This window comes from Panicum hallii, chromosome 1 (assembly GCF_002211085.1).
Source record: "Panicum hallii strain FIL2 chromosome 1, PHallii_v3.1, whole genome shotgun sequence".
Classification (NCBI taxonomy): Eukaryota; Viridiplantae; Streptophyta; class Magnoliopsida; order Poales; family Poaceae; genus Panicum; species Panicum hallii.
Window position 1 is genome coordinate 50,570,178 of NC_038042.1, and position 18,631 is coordinate 50,588,808.

Sequence of the window (18,631 nt, forward strand, 5' to 3'; positions counted from 1 at the left end):
CCCATTATTCCTTCACCACTCTCCTTCTCCAATGCCTACTGTACATTGGGCGACAGAGCGAGAACAGAGCAACCGATCTCTTTCCGGCCTTCGTCTTCCTGCGGCTGCCGCCGTCGCTCTCTGTTCTCCCTTAATAAACCGCCCACCAAACCCGACGGATGGGGTGGTGCTCCCCGTCCACTCCACGGCAGCTCCTCTCCACGGCCTCCCTCTTCGCCCTCGGCGCGGGCCTCCTCGCGTTCGGCATCCACCTCTCCTACGCCAACATCGAGCCCCAGCGCGCGCGCACGCTCGCTCGCGACCAGTTCGTCCGCGACTACCTCCGCAAGAAGCACGACAAGTAGCCCGCCCCCAGGCCCCGGGGTCCTCTTCTCCCGACCGCGCCGATCGCTCGGTACTTGGAGACGATGGCCCTGGCTCCAGCGAGCTCGGGCGGCGAATCCGTGATTGCGGATGTGGAGATGAACGCCGGCGGCGACCATGGCGCCGCCACCGTGCGGGTCACCGTCGTGCAGGCGTCGTCCGTGTTCTACGACACCCCTGCCACTCTCGGTGCGTGCGGTTTTGCTCCCTCTCCCCCACTCTGTTGCTGCAATTGTTGGAGTAGCGCACATGGTGTTTGATTCATTGTCTCGCCCGTGGGGCGCGTATGCTCTGGATTGGTGCTGCGCACGTGGTGCTTGCTTGCTTTTCTCGCCAAAACTAGCATATTGAATTGTGTAGATTGATGGCTTATACTCGTAAATGTTCATAACGAAATCGTTTAGCTCAATTGTGACAGTGTCATTATATGGTAGATTTCATTTCTTCAATACAGTATCAGTTGATTGACATGATGCATCTCTTCAAGTAGACATCACTGTGTATTTCCGGTAATGTTGATCTTAGTCATATGTATGGAGCAATGGGTTTTCTCAGGGTGAATGAACTAGATGGAAAAGTTGAATACAACTTTTTCTTAGATAGTGGTGGGTGAGTTGCGTGGACAGTTTTCTTGCTTGGAGGATGAGGTATTTCAGTTGCAACACAGGCATTTAAATAAAATCTTTTTCGGCATACTATCATGTGCCACTTCAGTTCCTACCCAGTACAAGAGTCACATATTTTTTTACAATAGTCCCTTTATCAGCTTTGTTAAGTCGGATAGCTGTGGAAATGTGGCATTTTGTAAATTTCTTCACCACATTGTGCTACAGATAAAGCGGAGAAATTGATAGCGGAGGCAGCTGGATATGGTTCACGGTTGGTTTTATTTCCAGAAGTCTTCATTGGTGGCTACCCTCATGGGTCTACCTTTGGACTGGTTGTTGGCAATCGCACTGCCAAGGGAAAGGAAGACTTTCAGAAGTATCATGCAGCAGCCATAGATGTGCCTGGTATTCTAAAATGATGTTAATGTATTGATGTTTATTTTTCATGAATGTATACATCTGTTAATTCTACGGATCACTTTACAGATATTTGAATATTTGATGAACGCAGGCCCGGAAGTATCCCGGTTAGCTGCATTAGCTGGAAAATATAAGGTGTTTTTGGTGATAGGCGTGGTTGAAAGGGCAGGATATACACTATACAACACAGTGCTCACCTTTGATCCACTGGGAAAATACCTAGGGAAGCACCGCAAGCTCATGCCTACCGCACTGGAACGAGTGTTTTGGGGGTGTGGAGATGGATCTACAATACCTGTCTATGATACTCCTCTTGGAAAAATTGGTGCCCTCATTTGCTGGGAAAGCAGAATGCCACTTCTCAGGACGGCCATGTATGCCAAAGGTATCCCAATTTCTTGCTTTTCCCAGTATCCGAAACAAAAGGCTAGCATACTTTGAAAACATAAGGTGTAAATGCTGAAATGCACAATGTCACACGTACTTGATTTTTATCTTTCATACCGAGTCTTCGTTTGTGCAGGTGTTGAGATATATTGTGCTCCCACTGTTGATGACAGGACAAGTTGGCAGGCTTCTATGACACATATTGCCCTTGAAGGGGGATGCTTCGTGCTGTCAGCAGTCCCGTTCACCTGCAGAAAGAACTATCCTCCCCCTCCCGAGTATACATTTGGTGGCCTAGAGGAAGAGCCATCACCGGAATCTGTTGTTTGTTCTGGGGGGAGTGTCATCATTTCACCATCTGGAACAGTGTTGGCAGGTCCCAACTATGAAGGCGAGGCCCTCCTTACAGCTGACCTGGGTAAGAAACCAAGAAATTCAAAATTTCAAATAGATTGCAGGCAGAATATTTCAGTTTGTATTTGTATCATATATGCATTAGGACATGGTAGGTTTTTATGCTTGCATTATTTATTCCAGATAATAGTACCATATATGCATTAGCGCACATAGAATTCTCATTGGAAATTGCATGATATGGTTCCAGACCTTGGAGAGATCGTTCGAGCCAAGTTTGATTTCGACGTGGTGGGCCACTACTCGCGACCTGAGGTGCTGAGTTTGGTGGTGAAGACAGATCCAAAACCCGCTGTCTCCTTCACTTCCGATGCAGAGAAGACTTTTGCTGGAAGGAGTGATGACGTTTTGAAGACCTAATGACCACATATCTTTAGTCTCCCTTGATACAACGATTGCAAGTGGCCTTTGCATCACAATAATTGTGGGCTTTTGTTGTACATTTCATAATAAACTTTTATGTTCAGCTACGATGGATCCTATCCTTATCCTACAGAAGATCTGGCTAGAAAATCGTGAAAATCTGGAGAAAGAAGTCCCATCCTCTCTGTGCCGATTTTGAGGAATGATGTCTTCTTGTCACTTGACAGTTGATCGGCCGGCCACTTGGACTGTGATGGGTTTGATTCTCACAGTCCGACCGATATGGCCAAGAATACTGATGCTGTCAAGGGCATGTGGGTCGAAACTCGAAAACGACAATCACTTCGTTATCAGTCACCACTTTGTCTAATTTTCATCATTCTCTTCATCTGGACAAATGTAATAATCCCATCAGCAAAAAAAGAAAAAGAGAAAAAACATCCTGAGAACCACGGCCAGAACATGCCATGAGATCGGGTTGCTTCACCATTTTTCTTTACCAGCCAATATAGATGTTAGAAATGTTGCAAATGCACCTGAAGACATCCAATAAAATACTAGTTCGTTGACTGGTTGCGTCCTTACAAGTCTGATTTTCTACTCTCTTCTTTACTGACTGATGACTATACAGGTACAGGCATGTGTAGCCGCCACCATCTTGGAATCTCACGTGACCTGGAGGCCAAAGGAAAGGGTAAAGGTAAAGAGAAACTGAGGAGAAAACAGAAAAGCCTAGAAGCATCGTGATAGAACGTTCCTCTTCCGGTGTTCCCTTCCCCTCGCCTCGCTTCATCACCAAACCAAAAAATCGAAGAGAAACCACGCACGCGCACAAGGCACAACGGCCCCATACTCCCGCGAGCTCGTCCCCCCACCTCCGCGTCGACCCCGAGCAAGTGGCAGTAGCAAGCCTCTCCGCCCACACTGATGGCTCTGGTGACCTCGGGCTCGGGCGCCGGGCCGGTGATCAACGAGGTGGAGATGAACGGCGGCGCTGACCCGAGCGCGACCACCGTGCGCGCCACCGTCGTGCAGGCCTCCACCGTCTTCTACGACACCCCCGCCACTCTCGGTACGCACGCGCTTGCGTTTCCCCCTCTTCTTCTGTGAGAGTGTGAGTACGAGTGCGTGCGCGGCCGTTGCGCGGGCATGCGGTAAATAAATTAGTGGGTGCCTGATTTGCTGTCTGCAAGCTGCTCGCCCTATTGCCTTTGTCGCACGCAAGCTCTAATCTGGGATGTGATGGCGCGCCGTCATAATGAGATTATGCGATTGATAGATGTGAGCGAAAAGGGGAGCAGATTCACAAGAGGCTGCATCTGTACTCCTTTGATGGAGAGAGCTTTGCCCGAGCGATGTAGGAGCTCTTTGCGGAGATTAGTTCTGCTTCTTCTAGCTCATTAGTTGCGAAACTTGATGAGAAATGGTCAGCATTAAGGCTGCCTTGATTCATGAGTACGGAAGTCCGAAGTCATTCGTTTTATTTGACACATTTCATTGGAGGATCTTTATGCAGCAAACACATACTAAAGTTTAGCTAAGCTAGCAAGCAGAACATAGAGTTTTTATGTGAAGCTTATTATTTGCCAATCTTGTTGAAACAAACCGCAGGTGGTGATCTGAATTCAAATGTTTTCCTACTAAGACAAATAAAAGTCTCGAAAACCAAAACAATGTATTTCAGTTACACTTTCAAGGTTTGCCAATCATGCTGTGTTCTGGCCCAGTTCCAAGTTCCACATTGTCCATCACATCCAACCAATGCCGCCCGTGAGAGGAACAGGATTGGATGATTTTCTACTTTTACCTGGATATGTGTAAAGTAGTAGTATTGTTGGTAAGATGAATGCATTTCAATGAACTTATACATATGGATTTGTTGTAAATAATACTATTTTCACTACAGATAAAGCAGAAAGATTGATAGAAGAGGCTGCTGGGTATGGTTCACAGTTAGTTGTGTTTCCGGAAGCTTTCATTGGAGGCTACCCTCGAGGATCCACTTTTGGTTTTGGGATCAGTGTTAGTATTGCTAATCCAAAAGACAAGGGGAAGGAAGCATTCCAGAGGTATCACGCAGCTGCTATAGATGTGCCTGGTATGTGGATTGTGGAAATACTATGGAACATATCTGTTGTTTATTATTAGTTTGTAAGTCTTACATTGTTGAACTGGCTCTCAAGGCACTTAGGTGTTAGCTTCTCCATATTTTATCATTACTTTTTACATGCTTGATGTATGGCAATTTGTATAAGGTTGGTAGGAATAGGTTGTCTATACTCTATTTTTTTTCTCGAACACACTGGAGGGTCATGCATATTTCTATTAAGGTTGTCCTATACTTCGACGACCTTCCAGAAAATGCTAATTATTATTAGTTTCTTCCACTTTTCCTGATTCAGTTGATGAACAATAGTGCTTGTGGTTTCCCCAATATATGGAAAGTCATTTAAGTTGGTCATTTCATTAATACCTAGCAGTGCTGCTTCATCTACATGTTACAACTTATGATCTTGTTAGTCCGTTCCTGACACTGCTTCCTATTCTCCAGTCACTTAAGATCCTTTTTAGGGTTAGCAGCTTCACTATATATTAGTTTCACTGTTTAATTTTCCGTTTATCACAGATTCACAGTCAATAAATTTTCGCTCTTTTCATTACTATAGACGTGTTTGTTTCAACCAGATGTATATATCTACTCACTGACAGAAGAACCTGCAGGTCCAGAGGTGACACGCTTGGCTGCTATGGCTGCAAAATATAAGGTTTTCTTGGTGATGGGGGTGATTGAAAGGGAAGGTTATACACTTTACTGTTCGGTGCTCTTCTTTGATCCGCTTGGCCGTTACCTGGGTAAGCACCGCAAGCTCATGCCTACAGCATTAGAGAGAATTATATGGGGATTTGGAGATGGATCAACAATTCCTGTTTATGACACTCCACTTGGAAAGATTGGGGCCCTCATTTGCTGGGAAAATAAAATGCCACTTTTGAGAACAGCGCTTTATGGTAAAGGTAAGAGGAGAGTCTAGTTCTGATAAATTTCCAACAGACAATAATTATTTCCTGAGTTCCTTGGATTGGATGGAAACCTTTGAATGAAAAGGAACTATACTTTCAGCACAAATCACATATGCTTTTGCTGAAGAAGCATCGGTACCACATATACTTGAGTTATTTCTCTTATGTTATATGCAGGTATTGAGATCTATTGTGCCCCCACTGCTGATTCCAGGCCTGTTTGGCAAGCCTCCATGACACATATTGCTTTGGAGGGGGGATGCTTTGTCTTATCAGCAAACCAATTCTGCCGCAGAAAGGACTATCCTCCCCCACCGGAGTACGAGTTTGCTGGTTTCGGTGAAGAGCCCTCTGCAGACACTGTTGTTTGCCCTGGAGGCAGCGTTATCATTTCTCCATCTGGAGAAGTCTTGGCAGGTCCCAACTACGAGGGAGAGGCGCTGATTACAGCCGATCTTGGTAAGAATGCAATCTCACATGTCTCTGCACATCAGCACATGGCTTTGTATAATTTTATACACCGTTCAGCTGTAGGGCTTGTAGTTGTTTTCTGTACCAGTTCAGATTGTTGAAAACTTACCACACTCTTTGTTGCCATTTGCAGACCTGGGAGAAATTGTTCGAGCCAAGTTCGACTTCGATGTTGTGGGCCACTATGCTCGGCCTGAGGTCCTGAGCTTGGTAGTGAATGACAAACCGCAGCTCCCTGTGTCTTTCACATCTGCCGCTGAGAAGACTTCAGCTGCAAAGAATGACAGCATCGCTAAGTCCTACTGAATAGTACGGATTGATGATGAGCACCGGAATCTGTTGTGCCTAGGAGAAGATGGTCCATGTCTCCTGGTGGCTGGGTCTGTCTTGGATGGGAGTTGTAACTTTTGAACTCTACCTCTCTAATGAGTGTACAAGAAGGGGCGGGGCGAGGAGGGGGACGAGCTTATGCTTCTTGTAAAGACTTGCAGAAGGAATGTACAGTGTCTCAAGGATCTAGGCAAGCTGTGCCCTCTCAACAAAATCATCCTCGCAGTTGCTTCTCTTTTATCTTCCCGTGCCCTTTTATATTACCAAAGCGAATATTCGTTTCTCGAGCATCTGGGAGACAATCGTGGAGTTGCAAGATTTTGGCGCTTGGTTGCTTGAACTCTGGAACGTTGCTCGAGCTGTTTGATCCAGCATTCCAGCGACATGAACCGTTCAATCGTGGTCGGCGCAGGCCTCGCGCCCGTTAACCCGTGAACCAGAGCGCTCGCGACAAATATTTTTGTATGTATGAATTTGGAAGTGGTAGCCAGAAACGCTGCCCACATCAAAGCTCATTAGTCCAGCCATGGCGGCTAAAGCACAGAAGGGCATGAGCACCTGTGCTCTGTTTCTTCCATCCGTATCCCACTTGCTAGTTGCTACCCCTCTCTCTGTAAATTCCAGGCGGGGCCAAAATGAACAGTCTCAGCTAAAGGTATTTTTGTATGTATGAATTTGAAATTTCTAAACATCATAACTTATAGGTTTGCTCAATCCCTTGGAAGCTCCAGACAAATACGAATTTGATTTAATGTGTATTGAACGCAAGCTGCTTGGGGCTCGTAACGTTTTACTCCAGCTCAGGGCAGTAGTTATACTACTATTTCTGTATGAAAGTATTTGACTTCAACACATATTTCATCTTGAGTTACAAAAGAAAGAAAAAAATTCATTCCAATCTGCAGTTCTTTACCCCTCTTACTTCAGCTATTAGCCTTTGTCTTGACTTTGTATAATTCGTGAAGTAGCTTTGGGAGGTTGACGAATATCTACTGGGTTTATGTTTGGAACCGTCAAGGAGAATCCCATAATTTTGGATTCTCTGATTATTAAGCAGAAGTGACTGAGAGAACAATATTTCTAAACATCTTACTATTTGTATTTTGCTTTTGCGCTTATTCCTTGATGCAATCCTATCATCTCTAAAGTAGCAACACAAGTGAAACCTTCTATTAGTTTGATCTGATTGTTGCCGTTTATAGTCTTGCTTCTTCCAGTTCAATAACATATATTTTAACCTACGTTTGTACAGCTGGACCTACAGTAGGACTAACAACACAAACTGCACTATTTAAATATGAAGTTTACGCAGCAGCTGTGAAGCGTCAGGCTGAAGAGCAACGTCGTCGCTCTCGGCCAGCTCTCCATGGGCTAGCCAGCTCCGCGTAGGGTTTCCAGTCAGAGTGTCCAATTTCGGCTTCCAAGATCTCTCGAGACTAAATTTGTGTCCCAGTTTCGCCTTAGACTAGGCATTCCCAGATGGATCGAAGTGGAATTGGGCCAACAAGAGGGGAAGTTCTTGGGCTGTCAACCCACCAATCTGCTGGTTTCAGGAAGAAGTCCATTTGACCAATATGCCTCGGCTCCGTGAGTCCGATATGGCTCAATCAGTCCAATTAGATCTTCTGCTGAAATAAACAATGCTAGAGCTCGTGACATGAACTAGAAAGAAAATAATGCCCTCAACTGAACACTAAAGCTCCAGGCATAATTACTTAAAAAACCATCAAGAAGAAGAATCTCGCAGTTTAGCAAGTTGAGCGAACGGGGGTTTTTCCCATCGCTTTGTTTATTCATTAAAAAAAGATTTGGGACAACACGACAAGGACACACGGGACACTCAAAACACTCATGAAGAAATGAGAAAACCGTCGTACTCAGTAGCAGTTCGTAGAAAGCGAGGATGCAGTAGTCTAGCCAGAGACCAAGCACTCATCATGCGTCCGACCAGGTGATGGGGTAGTCGCCGACCTCGTCGCCGGTGATGCCCAGCGCGTTCCACACGGCCTGGGACGCGTCGACGATGTTGTGCGGGCACGGCGGCTGGAAGGCGTGCGGCTTGTCGCAGCCGTGCAGGGTGTCGCACTCGTCCACGACCTTGGCGAGGACGGACCTGCCCTTGGCGTTGATCCGGATCTGCCTGCCGCAGCGCTTGCCGTGGTTGTACCACCCCGTGGAGAGCGCCACGACGGGCTCCGTGTTCAGGTGGTACTTGCCGTCGCACTCCGACGGGTCGCCGCCGTCGCCGCCGTCCTCGAAGTTGTTGAGCGTCATGACGGCCCTGGTGCTCGCGGTGACCGGCGGCGAGCATCGGTACGTCGGGTAGACGTGCCCCGGCTTGCAGCACTCCCCGCACACGTGGCCCGTGCTCGGCCCCTCCAGCGAGCCGCTCGGCTGGCACTTGGCGGCGGGGCGGTGAGCTGCGGCGGTGCCGGCGCAGAGGCCTGGGAAGGTGACGAGCATGAGGCCTGCCAGAGCAAGCGCGAGGAGGCTGGCCGTCGACATCTTTGTGAATTGTGATTGTGAGTAAGCTGTGAGCATTGATCCGGAGATCCATGCCCTATTTATAGCTAGGGAGTGAGCGGCGTCTGCCCATCTAAGCTACTCCCGTGCTTAGAATCGTGGTGTCGTGACCAACGATGTTCGGAATTGGTAACTTCTCTATTGCGACGTAAGCCCGCCATTCTTTACTTGATCGGAGTTCCGGTAAATTTCCGGTCAGATGATGCATGCAGGCATGCAGCATAGATTAGCAGAGCGCAAGCATTTTTCAGTACCCTCTCCTCCGTTGCTCCGCCTGACTCGAGCAAGAAGATACAGGCGCGCGTGCAACAAGCCACGCGTACGGTCCGTTCCATGCCGCGGTCAGCCAGTATGAGTTTGGGGAAGGCGGACACGTCGGACGGAAAAAAAAAAGTTTCAGCGGCGGCGGAGAGTGACGGGCCCATGAGAGGGCCAGCCAACTGACCTCACTCTTTCTGTAAGCACGACTAATTAACACCGGGGTTAAAGTTTAGCACTGTCATATCAAATGAGAATCTTACTACAGATGGGTGTTAATTCGCGAGACAAATTTAATGAGCCTATTTAATCCATAATTTGCTACAATAACGCTACAGTAACCATTTGCTAATCATGAATTAATATACCTTATTAGAGTCATCTCACGAATTAGTCCAGAAGTTCTGCAATTAGTTTTATAGTTAGACTTTGTTTAATACTTTAAATGATAAGATTCTCTTTTATGTGACACAGTTGTAAACTCCAGTTACTTATTACTTATGTTATTACCGTGTTCTTAATTGCTTATTGTTAGAATTTGGAGGAGATATTTAGCTAGGCGTCCTACCACGAAGGCACGAAACCAGAGCAGCGGAGTTCTCAAGCTCAACGCTACCTAGTTTGTTTGTTGGATCATGAACACATCTATACACTACAGTACTACTCACAAAACTTGATGGAAAATTGCCCACTGCCATCGACTCTCTATCTGCTCGGCCCACAAACAATTAATATATAAGAGCACTGATATCCAAACCCACACCCACCTAAATCCATATTGCCAAGGATGTGTCTCCACGTCAATCTAGATTGAACTTTAGGTGGGTGTTTGTGGGCATATTTCGTAGAATACTAAATCCATATTTCGTAAAATCGTTGTTTCGAATTCTTATTCTTCTCGTTGAATTTTGTAATCATCACATTCCAACAAAGCTCAGTAGATCGGTGAGTGAAATAATCCAGATGTTTCCCACCGCAGTTGTTAAAATTTGATCACAGATAATACAGTCTTCCAAAACCACAAAATCCACTTCGGTACGGGAAGTAGAACGCTGTTTTTTTTTTTGGCAGCATAACGGCAGTCAACTTCAGTTTCAGCTTTGCAGGGCGTCATCGACGTGGGTCGCGTGAGTACGTGACCGACCAAAAAACATTTCACCTACAAAACGGGCCGAGAAAGGGATCATGATTCGGTCCATTATGTCTATGTCCAATATCGATCGGCCTAGGCCCAGGCCCAGGCCCAGCCACAGGAGAGGAACCGCCGAATTGTTGAAGGGACCAGAACCAGAACAGACCAGGAGGCTGGAAAGAATCCCCTAAAAAAAAGGAGGCTGGAAGAAACAGCGAGAGCGCGTCGGCAAGGAGTCATGGAGCCGGAGAAGCCCGAGGCGGCGGCGAAGCAGCCGATGCAGGCGGAGGCCGGAGACCGGGTGGATCCGCGCGAACTAGGTGACTGCTTAATCCCCTTAACGTCTTCTGCTTCAGATGGCTTATCCTCATATAAACCCTTCTCTCTCTCTCTCTCTCCCCCCCCCCCCCTCCGAGAACCCTACCTCTGCAATTTGTGCAAGAAACGGCGGATTTCCTATTCTGCTCTATTGCCCTAAAACAGTGTCTCTGATTTGCCCTTCTTTTCCTGTTTCGTTCCGTCTCTTATTTGCAGTGTCCAGCGACGACGAGATAGACTACTCCGTCGAGCCCGAGTTCTACGACCCCGACCTGGATGACGTCGATGAGCGGTGGATTAATAGGCAGAGGAAAGGCCGCACTTCTGATGCCGTGCTCAGCTGCCCAGCCTGTTTCACTACCCTATGCTTGGATTGTCAGAGGTAAAGCCATAACTCCTCCTGCTTGACAATGAAACAGTGCTGACTCAAGTAGGGGAATCTTGAATTGTAATCAGGTCAAATTGTTTTGGTTACCCTATTTATCTTTCTTGGTAAGAAAGTAAGTTTCGTTAGTCAGTAATGATTTTTCTTTCTTATGGTATCCTATAAGCCTTTGCAGTGATGATTTAAAGTAGTGAGCCTATCAGTTGACAGGAATGCCTTTGTGAAATTGGAGTGCAAACCATTATCACCAATTAACAGATTCACTGATGATTTCACGATTCTAAGGGATATCTCTTATATAGCCATGACCTAATATACTATTGTTTCTGAAAGATAGTTTTGTTAGTATGGGAGAAACACTCCTAGAAGTGAAAAACTACAATTGTGTTTACTTATGTGGAGCATCTAAGTACCTATGGTAATAAACTTTGTCTATGATGGACTGATGGACTATTAGATGTAGGACTGCATCAGGACTCATAGCATCTACTGCACCTTCTCAAATTCTTATCTCCTCCTTCAAGGATATGCAATCATAGGACCTGTTTCTGCTGAAAATTTTGTTTGTTACAAGATTTAAGTCCTAGATGTGAAAAGAATCAGAAGACATTTATTTCTTATTGTTCCCAATTATTCGAGTTACCTCTTTGAATTGTGAATTTGAAGCATGATTCTGCTCTGCTGCAATGCAGTTACTGTTTCCCTTTTGAATATTGTTCAGAAATACTTTAATTTTTAAATTTATGTTTTCCCTATTTTTATCTGACTGATTGAATGTTATTGTGGTACTGCTGATCTATAGAACTTCCCAACGGTTAGTTGTGGATGGATTTGTTAGTATTTGGTTACTAGATGTGGGATTATTCAGATTCTGCAGTCATTATACTTGTTTGTACTGAACATGGGTTTGAATATGTACTCGTATAAAAAGTATCAGGGGGATATAGTCAGTACAGATTACTTGCAAACAATTTGGAAGCATTACTATATCTGAAAACATGATGGCTTTTTTTTTGTATCTTTGTAAGTTACTTGAATTGTTTGTCTCCTGGTATTGATCATTTTGCAATTATACTGATATTGTTGATTTGTAGAACTTCCTATGCTTAATTGTTGAATGTTCTTTTGTTGATGTTCAGGCATGAGAAGTATGTAAACCAGTACCGTGCGATGTTTGTGCGCAACTGCAAGGTCAGGGCTGATCAGATCTTACGAGAGGGCAAGAGCAAGAGGAAAAACCACAAGGGGAAGGCTGCTGATCCTTCATCTACTACACCAGAAGCTGAAAGCAAGGGACAAGCTTATCACCCTGTCTGTTGCGAGGTCTGCTCAACTGAGGTTGGAGTGTTTGACGAAGATGAAGTCTACCACTTCTTTAATGTCATCCCTAGCAACTCCTGAACTTTGGCGGTGATGTTCTGTGAATTGCTGCTGTAGAAGTTTGTCCATCCATGTACGCTGTAGTTGTATGGGATCGTATTTACTCTTTGTGTCGATGATCACTCTGTAACATCATGCTTCAGAAGTTCAGTACGCTCTGTTGCTCTTTGTTCTGAACGAATGGAGCCATGCTTGTTATCGTGGCGATTAATGATTGACCGTGCTAGGTCATGACTGGTGAGGTGTGTAGGCGTAGGGTGGCAAACAGATCCCACATGGGAAACAAAGCCAAGCCATGATGGCCATGCCTCCAGATCCGAAGCTCGAGACGGTGGTGCTGCGCACGGCCAAGCAACACCAGCACCTTGGCATGTCTGGATGAACAGAAGGACTATCGAGACGGCTTGTAGCCTCCAAAGCAATAAGTACTCACTGGGGTACAATGTCCAGCATCTGCAAGGAAATTTGGAGCACATCGATCTGGAACTTGGAAGGAATCGATCGTTTGAACAAACTACTGCTAGTGATTTCTGGAAGACTTCCCGCAATCACGGGTGCGGCGTACGTCGATCGCCGACATGCCCCTTTGGGCCACCGAAGCCATGGGGGGCTTTGCCGGGTGGGGCTCATCTCATCCCGTCCCTGCCCAGCAGGCTCGAATTATACGACGCGGGCGAGGCGAGGCACGAGACATGCAGATCATATCCAAAACTAGGAAGGCCAGTGGCCCGTCCATTCGCCATCCCTTTCAACACAGGTCAGCATCGCCATGATGCCGGGCTCCGTCGTTCCCAATCCACAATGATCTACCCCAGCTAGCCAGCCAGTCACACGCACACCCTGCCGCTGAAAACACGCTAGCTCCCGTCCGCCGCCGTCGTCCAAGTCAACCAATCAATGCACAGCTCAGCCAATTGAAGTGACTCGCAAGGAGCCGTGCCATGCCAGTGCCACCGTGTGCCACCTCCTCCGGCTCCATGCCGGTTTCGGCATCCCCCGCTTGGCCTGCGAAGGTCGCGCCGCCGCCATGCCGGTTCAGGTACCTTGGCCATGCACGTCGCGGTCGCTGCCCGTGCCCGGGCGGCATGCGCTTGGTCTGGCGGCGGCGACGAACGAAGCCGGAACTTGCCAGTTTACGGCAACCATCCTTAAATTCTTCTCCCGGCCGGCGGCGCACAAGGACGGGATCGGGGCGCGAGAGCGAGACGGAACCCCATCAGGCCATCATCAGCTCTGCTGGCGCTGGGTCGTCGGCAGAGTCGCGCGTCCAGGCCAGCCGCCAATCCCCCCTGCCTCCCGTCCCCGCGCGTCCCCGTCGTCCCGGGCGGTGACGAGCACAGCCCTGGCCCCGCCCCCTAATAAGTCCCTAACCCCAAGGCGGGGGCGGAGCACAGGCGCGGCACTCCCCGCATCGCCCATCCAGCCGCAAGTTGTGGGGAGGGGGGGGGGTGCGGGGGGAGGCATCTGTACGCGCACGCACGGCGCGATAACGATTTTTCAGAAGAGCAAAGGCCAAACAGTGTGCCCCACAGGGATTACATTACCGGCGATACAACATTTATCAGTGAGCCCCGGTAACGATAATCAGTTGAAAATCGGTGAAAAATCGCCAAAACCGATTGGTAAAGAGACCTAAATTCAAAAAAATAAAATTCAACAATTTATTATCGATAATCGATGCAAACCGAACGATTTATCGCTTCGCCTACTGAAAATATATTTTGGCAGTGGAAAAAAAATAAAGGTTTGATAGCATTTAATTTTTTAGGTTATGTATTATATTATATTAGATAAATTACACATACATGCACAATTTTGCATATAGAATTGCCTAAGAAATAAACATGTTTACATATTTTGCCCATAAAATTGCATAAAGCATATGAATTTGCACATATATACAAACCACGAAGTGCATAGTTCATATAAACAAACGAGTGCATAGTCCATACAAATTTCATAGTTCACAGAAATAAAAGAGTGCATAGTTCATACAAACCTCATAGTGCATAGAAACAAGAGTACATACTCTATACAAGCCACGTACAAACTTAGCAAGCACATAGTCCATACATGAAGGCATTCGGCATATCAATTTAATCATTCTTCGGTCTCTTCGATTATCGACGCCACGATCAACTCCCTCGCTCCCAGCTGCAGCATCATCGATAATTGCCGCATATATATTGATTATCGGCCTTAATCGTACGAAAATCGGCCTTAATCGCATGAGTTAGTGGATGGTAACGGGTAGTTAGATAAAAATATTTTTTTCCTAAGCAAACAATTGTTGTTTTCAACATGTGACAACATTCTGGAATCAAGAGAAGGTCTAGTTTTTTTATAAAAATAAGTTCTCTACTTTTTATAAATTTTTTTAAATTTTTGAATTTTTCATTAAAATCTAGCGAAATTCCAGTCGGTTTACGTTCTCAGCTAGCATCGGTAACGATAAATTTCACCGATAATCGCGATTATCGAGCGGTTTTGTAATCCCTGGTGCCCCATCACCCCGTCTCCACGACTCGATCCCTGCCTGCTGCCTGAGCTTTCGATCGAAAACGATCTCGACGACTCGATCCCTGCACGGTTCTTCGTTGCCAAGCCAGAGGCCAGAGCCCAGAGGGAGGGGAGCTGGAAAGATACGGGGAGGGGGATCGCACAGCTCAGGCGAGCAGGGCCGCGCTGTGCGCGCACAGTTGATTTGTTTCACCACCCATCCAAAAGATAAGCTAGAAAATATGAGCTCGATCGATCGATCGCTCGTGCCTGTCCAATCAGACAGACCCTCCCTCGGTCCCTCCCCCGCGACCGGTGACCGGGGCGACGTGATGCGATGGCCGATGGTAGCTCGGGTTTCTCTAGGCTTGCCCGCTACTACTATTTGTAAAAGACCTGCAGATTCCAGCAAAGTGAGAGCCGATGGGCCCGGATTCCCATGTGCCCTGCCCCCCACGGGTACAGTGGCTACTGCTCCGCCTGCAGCCCCCCGGCCCGGCCCTCTTCCACCACCCCCTCTGCCTTGCACTCTCCTGACCTCTTGCACACCCTCGGCTGCCATCCACGGCCACTTTTCTCACTCTGGTTGGTCATCAGTGGTTACTGCCTTTTACATTAGCGGTAAAAAAACTGATATTGATCCACGTAGACGTGGATGAGCAGCACGGCGTGATGAATACGTGTGTTTTTCATGAACTCGCAGTCGCAGCTCGATCATAGCCAATGGAGTGAAGTCGAACAGGTACTCCACTGTGGGTGCATGTCTGGTTCGACACTGCTACTGTTTGCCCGTAGTGTTGTGGTGTGTGTGTGTGTGTGCACGCGTAGAACATGTGCACCGGAATGTTACGAGAGTGTTCAGTCTTGTAGACGTGTGCACGTAGACGGTGAAATGCTGCGATGGTAAAAAAAACGCCTGGAATAAAACTTTTGAAAGTGTACATCAACTCCATTATAAATCTACCCGGCGTGTCCCTCTCTCCCCATCACCTCAAAAACCTCTCAAACCCCACCGGTCCACCACCACCACCACCGCGCCCCAGTCGCCAGCCCCGCAACACGACGCGGCAGGAAGGCGCCATGGCCACCACCCGCGACGTCTCCACCGCCGCCGCCATGTTCAACGTCTACCAGCCCCTGCCGGCGCTCTCCACGGCCGCGCCCGCAGCGGCGGCCGACGGCGGCGGCGGCGCCATGGCGGCGGTCCCCGCGAAGCCGGTCAAGAAGGAGGGCGGCGGCGGGAAGGACCGGCACAGCAAGGTGAACGGGCGCGGGCGGCGCGTGCGCATGCCGATCGTGTGCGCGGCGCGCGTGTTCCAGCTCACCCGCGAGCTGGGGCTCAAGTCCGACGGCCAGACCATCGAGTGGCTGCTCCGCCAGGCCGAGCCTTCCATCCTCGCCGCCACGGGGTCGGGCACCACCCCGGCCGTCTTCGTCTCCTCCTCCGCGCCGTCCACGTCCTCCTCCTCCTCCCACCACCACCAGCAGACCGTCCTCGGCAAGCGCCCGCGCGAGGAAGGCGACGCCGCGGCGGCTGCGTCCGCGTTCTGGGCGGCCCTGCCGGCGCCGCCGCGGACGACGGAGGCCTGGGGCTTCTCGCCGCTGGAGGCGCAGGCGGCGGCGGCGGCCGCCGCCGCGGCCGCGTACGTGCCCATGGCGCAGGCGCACCACCACCACCTCAACCTGCTCGCCGCGCTCTCCGGCGCCGCCCGGCGCGCCGAGGAGGAGACCCGGTGACTCGATCCGCCGCAGCTCCTGACACCTCCTACACGCGTCGCTCGCGCATTGATCTCTGTCCGCCTCTTCTTGGCAGCGTTCTTGGCTTGTTTTGTGCTTGATCTCCTCCACCAGTCAGTCCGTCCATTGGCGTGTCTTGTGTGTCGTCCAAGATTCGATGAAAGAAGATTGCTGTGGTGCCTGCCTAGTGCTAACTGTAAATACCAGTCCTTGGTTAGATCTTACTACATTCGGGTTAAACTAAACCGTGCAGCTCGCGTCGGGGTATGCCGGTCTGTGCTAGGTTTTCTGCGCCTTTTGATTCCATGGAACTTGTTTCAGTTAGCATCTTGTCTGTATCATCTGCCCAAGAAGTCATTTAGTACGAGCATCAATTCCTAAAGCTGGTATTCTTTTGCGGTCATTTCTTATTGTCGTACTCGATTAGCGATAAAATTCTCCATCCGATCGCGATGCTAATCATAGGCTCCGGCGAAAAATCTCATTAATTCTGACCGAGTTCTTTTAACCCTGTCGATACTGCACAAGAACCCATGGACTGTGAATTTTTTTTCAGATGTGCAATGCCCATCAATCCAGGCTAGCTGCAGAATGCAGATTACAGCAATGATAACACTTGGGGGGGGGGGGTGGAGGAGACGACTGGACGAGAGGAGGAAAGAAAGAATCAAAGAATTCCCTTTCGCCCGGCCCGTCGGTCGCTTTTCCCTCGCGAGACCTCGCTTTCCCTCTGCAGCGAGGAGGAGGAAAGCGGCAAAAGGCTGCGGCAGCGCCTGCGCGAGGCACAGTCGCGCTGCCGCGCTCTGAAAGGTCGAGGCCGTTGTGTGCCCTGTGCCTGTGCTGTGCACCTGCGCCGCTGCCCGTGCCCACCCGGCCCGGTTCGTTGCAAAGCTGGAGGCAACTTCTCAGGCTCTGAACTGTAAAGATGCCCTGCCCCCTCTCGCCATTCCATACAGGCAGCAGAGATGCCGTGCCGTGCCGTGTGCCTCTCTCTGCTCTCGTGCTAGTTCAGTACCAGCTTGCCGCGCAAGACTGGTTGACTTGGTATGGCCTGTACATGCACTCTCCTGCTCGCTAGGCGGCTTTAGGCTAGGCTAACCCCAGCAGCAACAAGCCTCCTCGTGCGTGTGAACGGGCTCTGCTTGCTTGCTACTCCTCCTTGGTAGGCAAGGCAATGCAGCTTGGAAGCAAGACAAGGAAGGTCTCCAAGCGAAAAAGGGGTCAGCAGACCGTCAGAAGATGGACGACAGTAATAAGGGCCTGTTTAGATCCCAGCACATAAACGCAAAAAAGCCGTAAACGCAAAATTTTTGAAGAAATTTTACTAATTTGAAGTACTAAATGAAGTCTATTTACAAAACTTTTTGTATGGATGGGCTGTAAATCGCGAGACGAATCTAATGAGCCTACTTAATCCATATTTTGCAACAGTGATGCTACAGTAACCATCCGCTAATTATTGCTTAATCATGGATTAATTAGCATCATTAGATTCGTCTCGCGATTTACAACCCATGTATGCAAAAAGTTTTGTAAATAAACTTCATTTAGTACTTCAAATTGACAAGATTCTTTTGAAATTTTTTTTTGCGTTTACACGCAACCATTTAAACAGGCCCTAAGTGCGATGCGTGCTACATGGGGGGTTGGTGGCCATACATGCCAGTTGCCAGGCCAGTCGCTGGCGTACGTGACATGCTGCGGCAGGTAGCCACGTACTCCTGCCGGCCGGTACACGGCGACGGCTACGGTGGTGGCCAGGGCCGCCCGGCTTCGTGTCTATCTCCTAGTCTCTCTGGCCATAGCTCTTGCTCTGCCGGTTGCTGACAACCCCGCGAGAGGCCGAGAGTGAGACTGAGAGTGCTTGACAGGTCCGTCGCTAGGATACAAGGCTACAAGCAACTGCATGGACCGGCCCGCCTTTGGAACAGTGCGGCCTTCTGCTCACCGGTCGCCTGCCTGCTTCATGCCCAGGCGGCCGTCCCACCGGCCTGGCCCTGGTCGGCCAGCCGCCGAGGTGCC

At 48.7% G+C, this 18,631-nt stretch overlaps 5 protein-coding genes across 5 annotated transcripts; 4 read left to right on the forward strand and 1 right to left on the reverse strand.

Annotated features, from left to right (window-relative positions):
* The first annotated feature begins 174 nt into the window (after nucleotides 1-174).
* Nucleotides 175-2,908, forward strand: LOC112891922 (bifunctional nitrilase/nitrile hydratase NIT4-like). Its single transcript, XM_025958931.1, has 5 exons — nucleotides 175-552; nucleotides 1,197-1,376; nucleotides 1,483-1,776; nucleotides 1,915-2,196; nucleotides 2,383-2,908. The coding sequence occupies exons 1-5, from the start codon at nucleotides 408-410 to the stop codon at nucleotides 2,550-2,552; spliced, it is 1,071 nt and encodes a 356-aa protein (XP_025814716.1). The 5' UTR covers nucleotides 175-407; the 3' UTR covers nucleotides 2,553-2,908.
* A 180-nt stretch (nucleotides 2,909-3,088) lies between these two features.
* On the forward strand, nucleotides 3,089-6,665 carry LOC112891912 (bifunctional nitrilase/nitrile hydratase NIT4). The gene is made up of 5 exons (XM_025958919.1): nucleotides 3,089-3,627; nucleotides 4,462-4,653; nucleotides 5,277-5,570; nucleotides 5,754-6,035; nucleotides 6,181-6,665. The coding sequence occupies exons 1-5, from the start codon at nucleotides 3,483-3,485 to the stop codon at nucleotides 6,351-6,353; spliced, it is 1,086 nt and encodes a 361-aa protein (XP_025814704.1). The 5' UTR covers nucleotides 3,089-3,482; the 3' UTR covers nucleotides 6,354-6,665.
* A 1,620-nt stretch (nucleotides 6,666-8,285) lies between these two features.
* Nucleotides 8,286-8,882, reverse strand: LOC112898201 (putative ripening-related protein 2). Its single transcript, XM_025966577.1, has one exon. It carries the CDS (start codon nucleotides 8,880-8,882, stop codon nucleotides 8,313-8,315), a length of 570 nt encoding a protein of 189 aa, XP_025822362.1. The 3' UTR covers nucleotides 8,286-8,312.
* Nucleotides 8,883-10,449: 1,567 nt separating this feature from the next.
* LOC112893848 (E2F-associated phosphoprotein) lies at nucleotides 10,450-12,550 on the forward strand. Its single transcript, XM_025961366.1, has 3 exons — nucleotides 10,450-10,610; nucleotides 10,825-10,990; nucleotides 12,133-12,550. Exons 1-3 carry the CDS (start codon nucleotides 10,529-10,531, stop codon nucleotides 12,392-12,394), a joined length of 510 nt encoding a protein of 169 aa, XP_025817151.1. The 5' UTR covers nucleotides 10,450-10,528; the 3' UTR covers nucleotides 12,395-12,550.
* A 3,291-nt stretch (nucleotides 12,551-15,841) lies between these two features.
* Nucleotides 15,842-16,991, forward strand: LOC112873655 (transcription factor TCP21-like). Its single transcript, XM_025936673.1, has one exon. It carries the CDS (start codon nucleotides 15,953-15,955, stop codon nucleotides 16,607-16,609), a length of 657 nt encoding a protein of 218 aa, XP_025792458.1. The 5' UTR covers nucleotides 15,842-15,952; the 3' UTR covers nucleotides 16,610-16,991.
* The last annotated feature ends 1,640 nt before the right edge of the window (nucleotides 16,992-18,631 follow it).

Bases quoted from the DNA above. Each gene is read 5' to 3' on its own strand.
- LOC112891922 (XM_025958931.1), top strand. From the start codon at position 408: ATGGCCCTGGCTCCAGCGAGCTCGGGCGGCGAATCCGTGATTGCGGAT. The intron at 1,377-1,482 runs GTATTCTAAAAT...TGATGAACGCAG, and splicing joins AGCAGCCATAGATGTGCCTG to GCCCGGAAGTATCCCGGTTA. The intron at 1,777-1,914 runs GTATCCCAATTT...TCGTTTGTGCAG, and splicing joins GACGGCCATGTATGCCAAAG to GTGTTGAGATATATTGTGCT.
- LOC112891912 (XM_025958919.1), top strand. From the start codon at position 3,483: ATGGCTCTGGTGACCTCGGGCTCGGGCGCCGGGCCGGTGATCAACGAG. The intron at 3,628-4,461 runs GTACGCACGCGC...TTTTCACTACAG, and splicing joins CGACACCCCCGCCACTCTCG to ATAAAGCAGAAAGATTGATA. The intron at 5,571-5,753 runs GTAAGAGGAGAG...TGTTATATGCAG, and splicing joins AACAGCGCTTTATGGTAAAG to GTATTGAGATCTATTGTGCC.
- LOC112898201 (XM_025966577.1), bottom strand. From the start codon at position 8,882: ATGTCGACGGCCAGCCTCCTCGCGCTTGCTCTGGCAGGCCTCATGCTC.
- LOC112893848 (XM_025961366.1), top strand. From the start codon at position 10,529: ATGGAGCCGGAGAAGCCCGAGGCGGCGGCGAAGCAGCCGATGCAGGCG. The intron at 10,611-10,824 runs GTGACTGCTTAA...TCTTATTTGCAG, and splicing joins GGTGGATCCGCGCGAACTAG to TGTCCAGCGACGACGAGATA. The intron at 10,991-12,132 runs GTAAAGCCATAA...GTTGATGTTCAG, and splicing joins CTATGCTTGGATTGTCAGAG to GCATGAGAAGTATGTAAACC.
- LOC112873655 (XM_025936673.1), top strand. From the start codon at position 15,953: ATGGCCACCACCCGCGACGTCTCCACCGCCGCCGCCATGTTCAACGTC.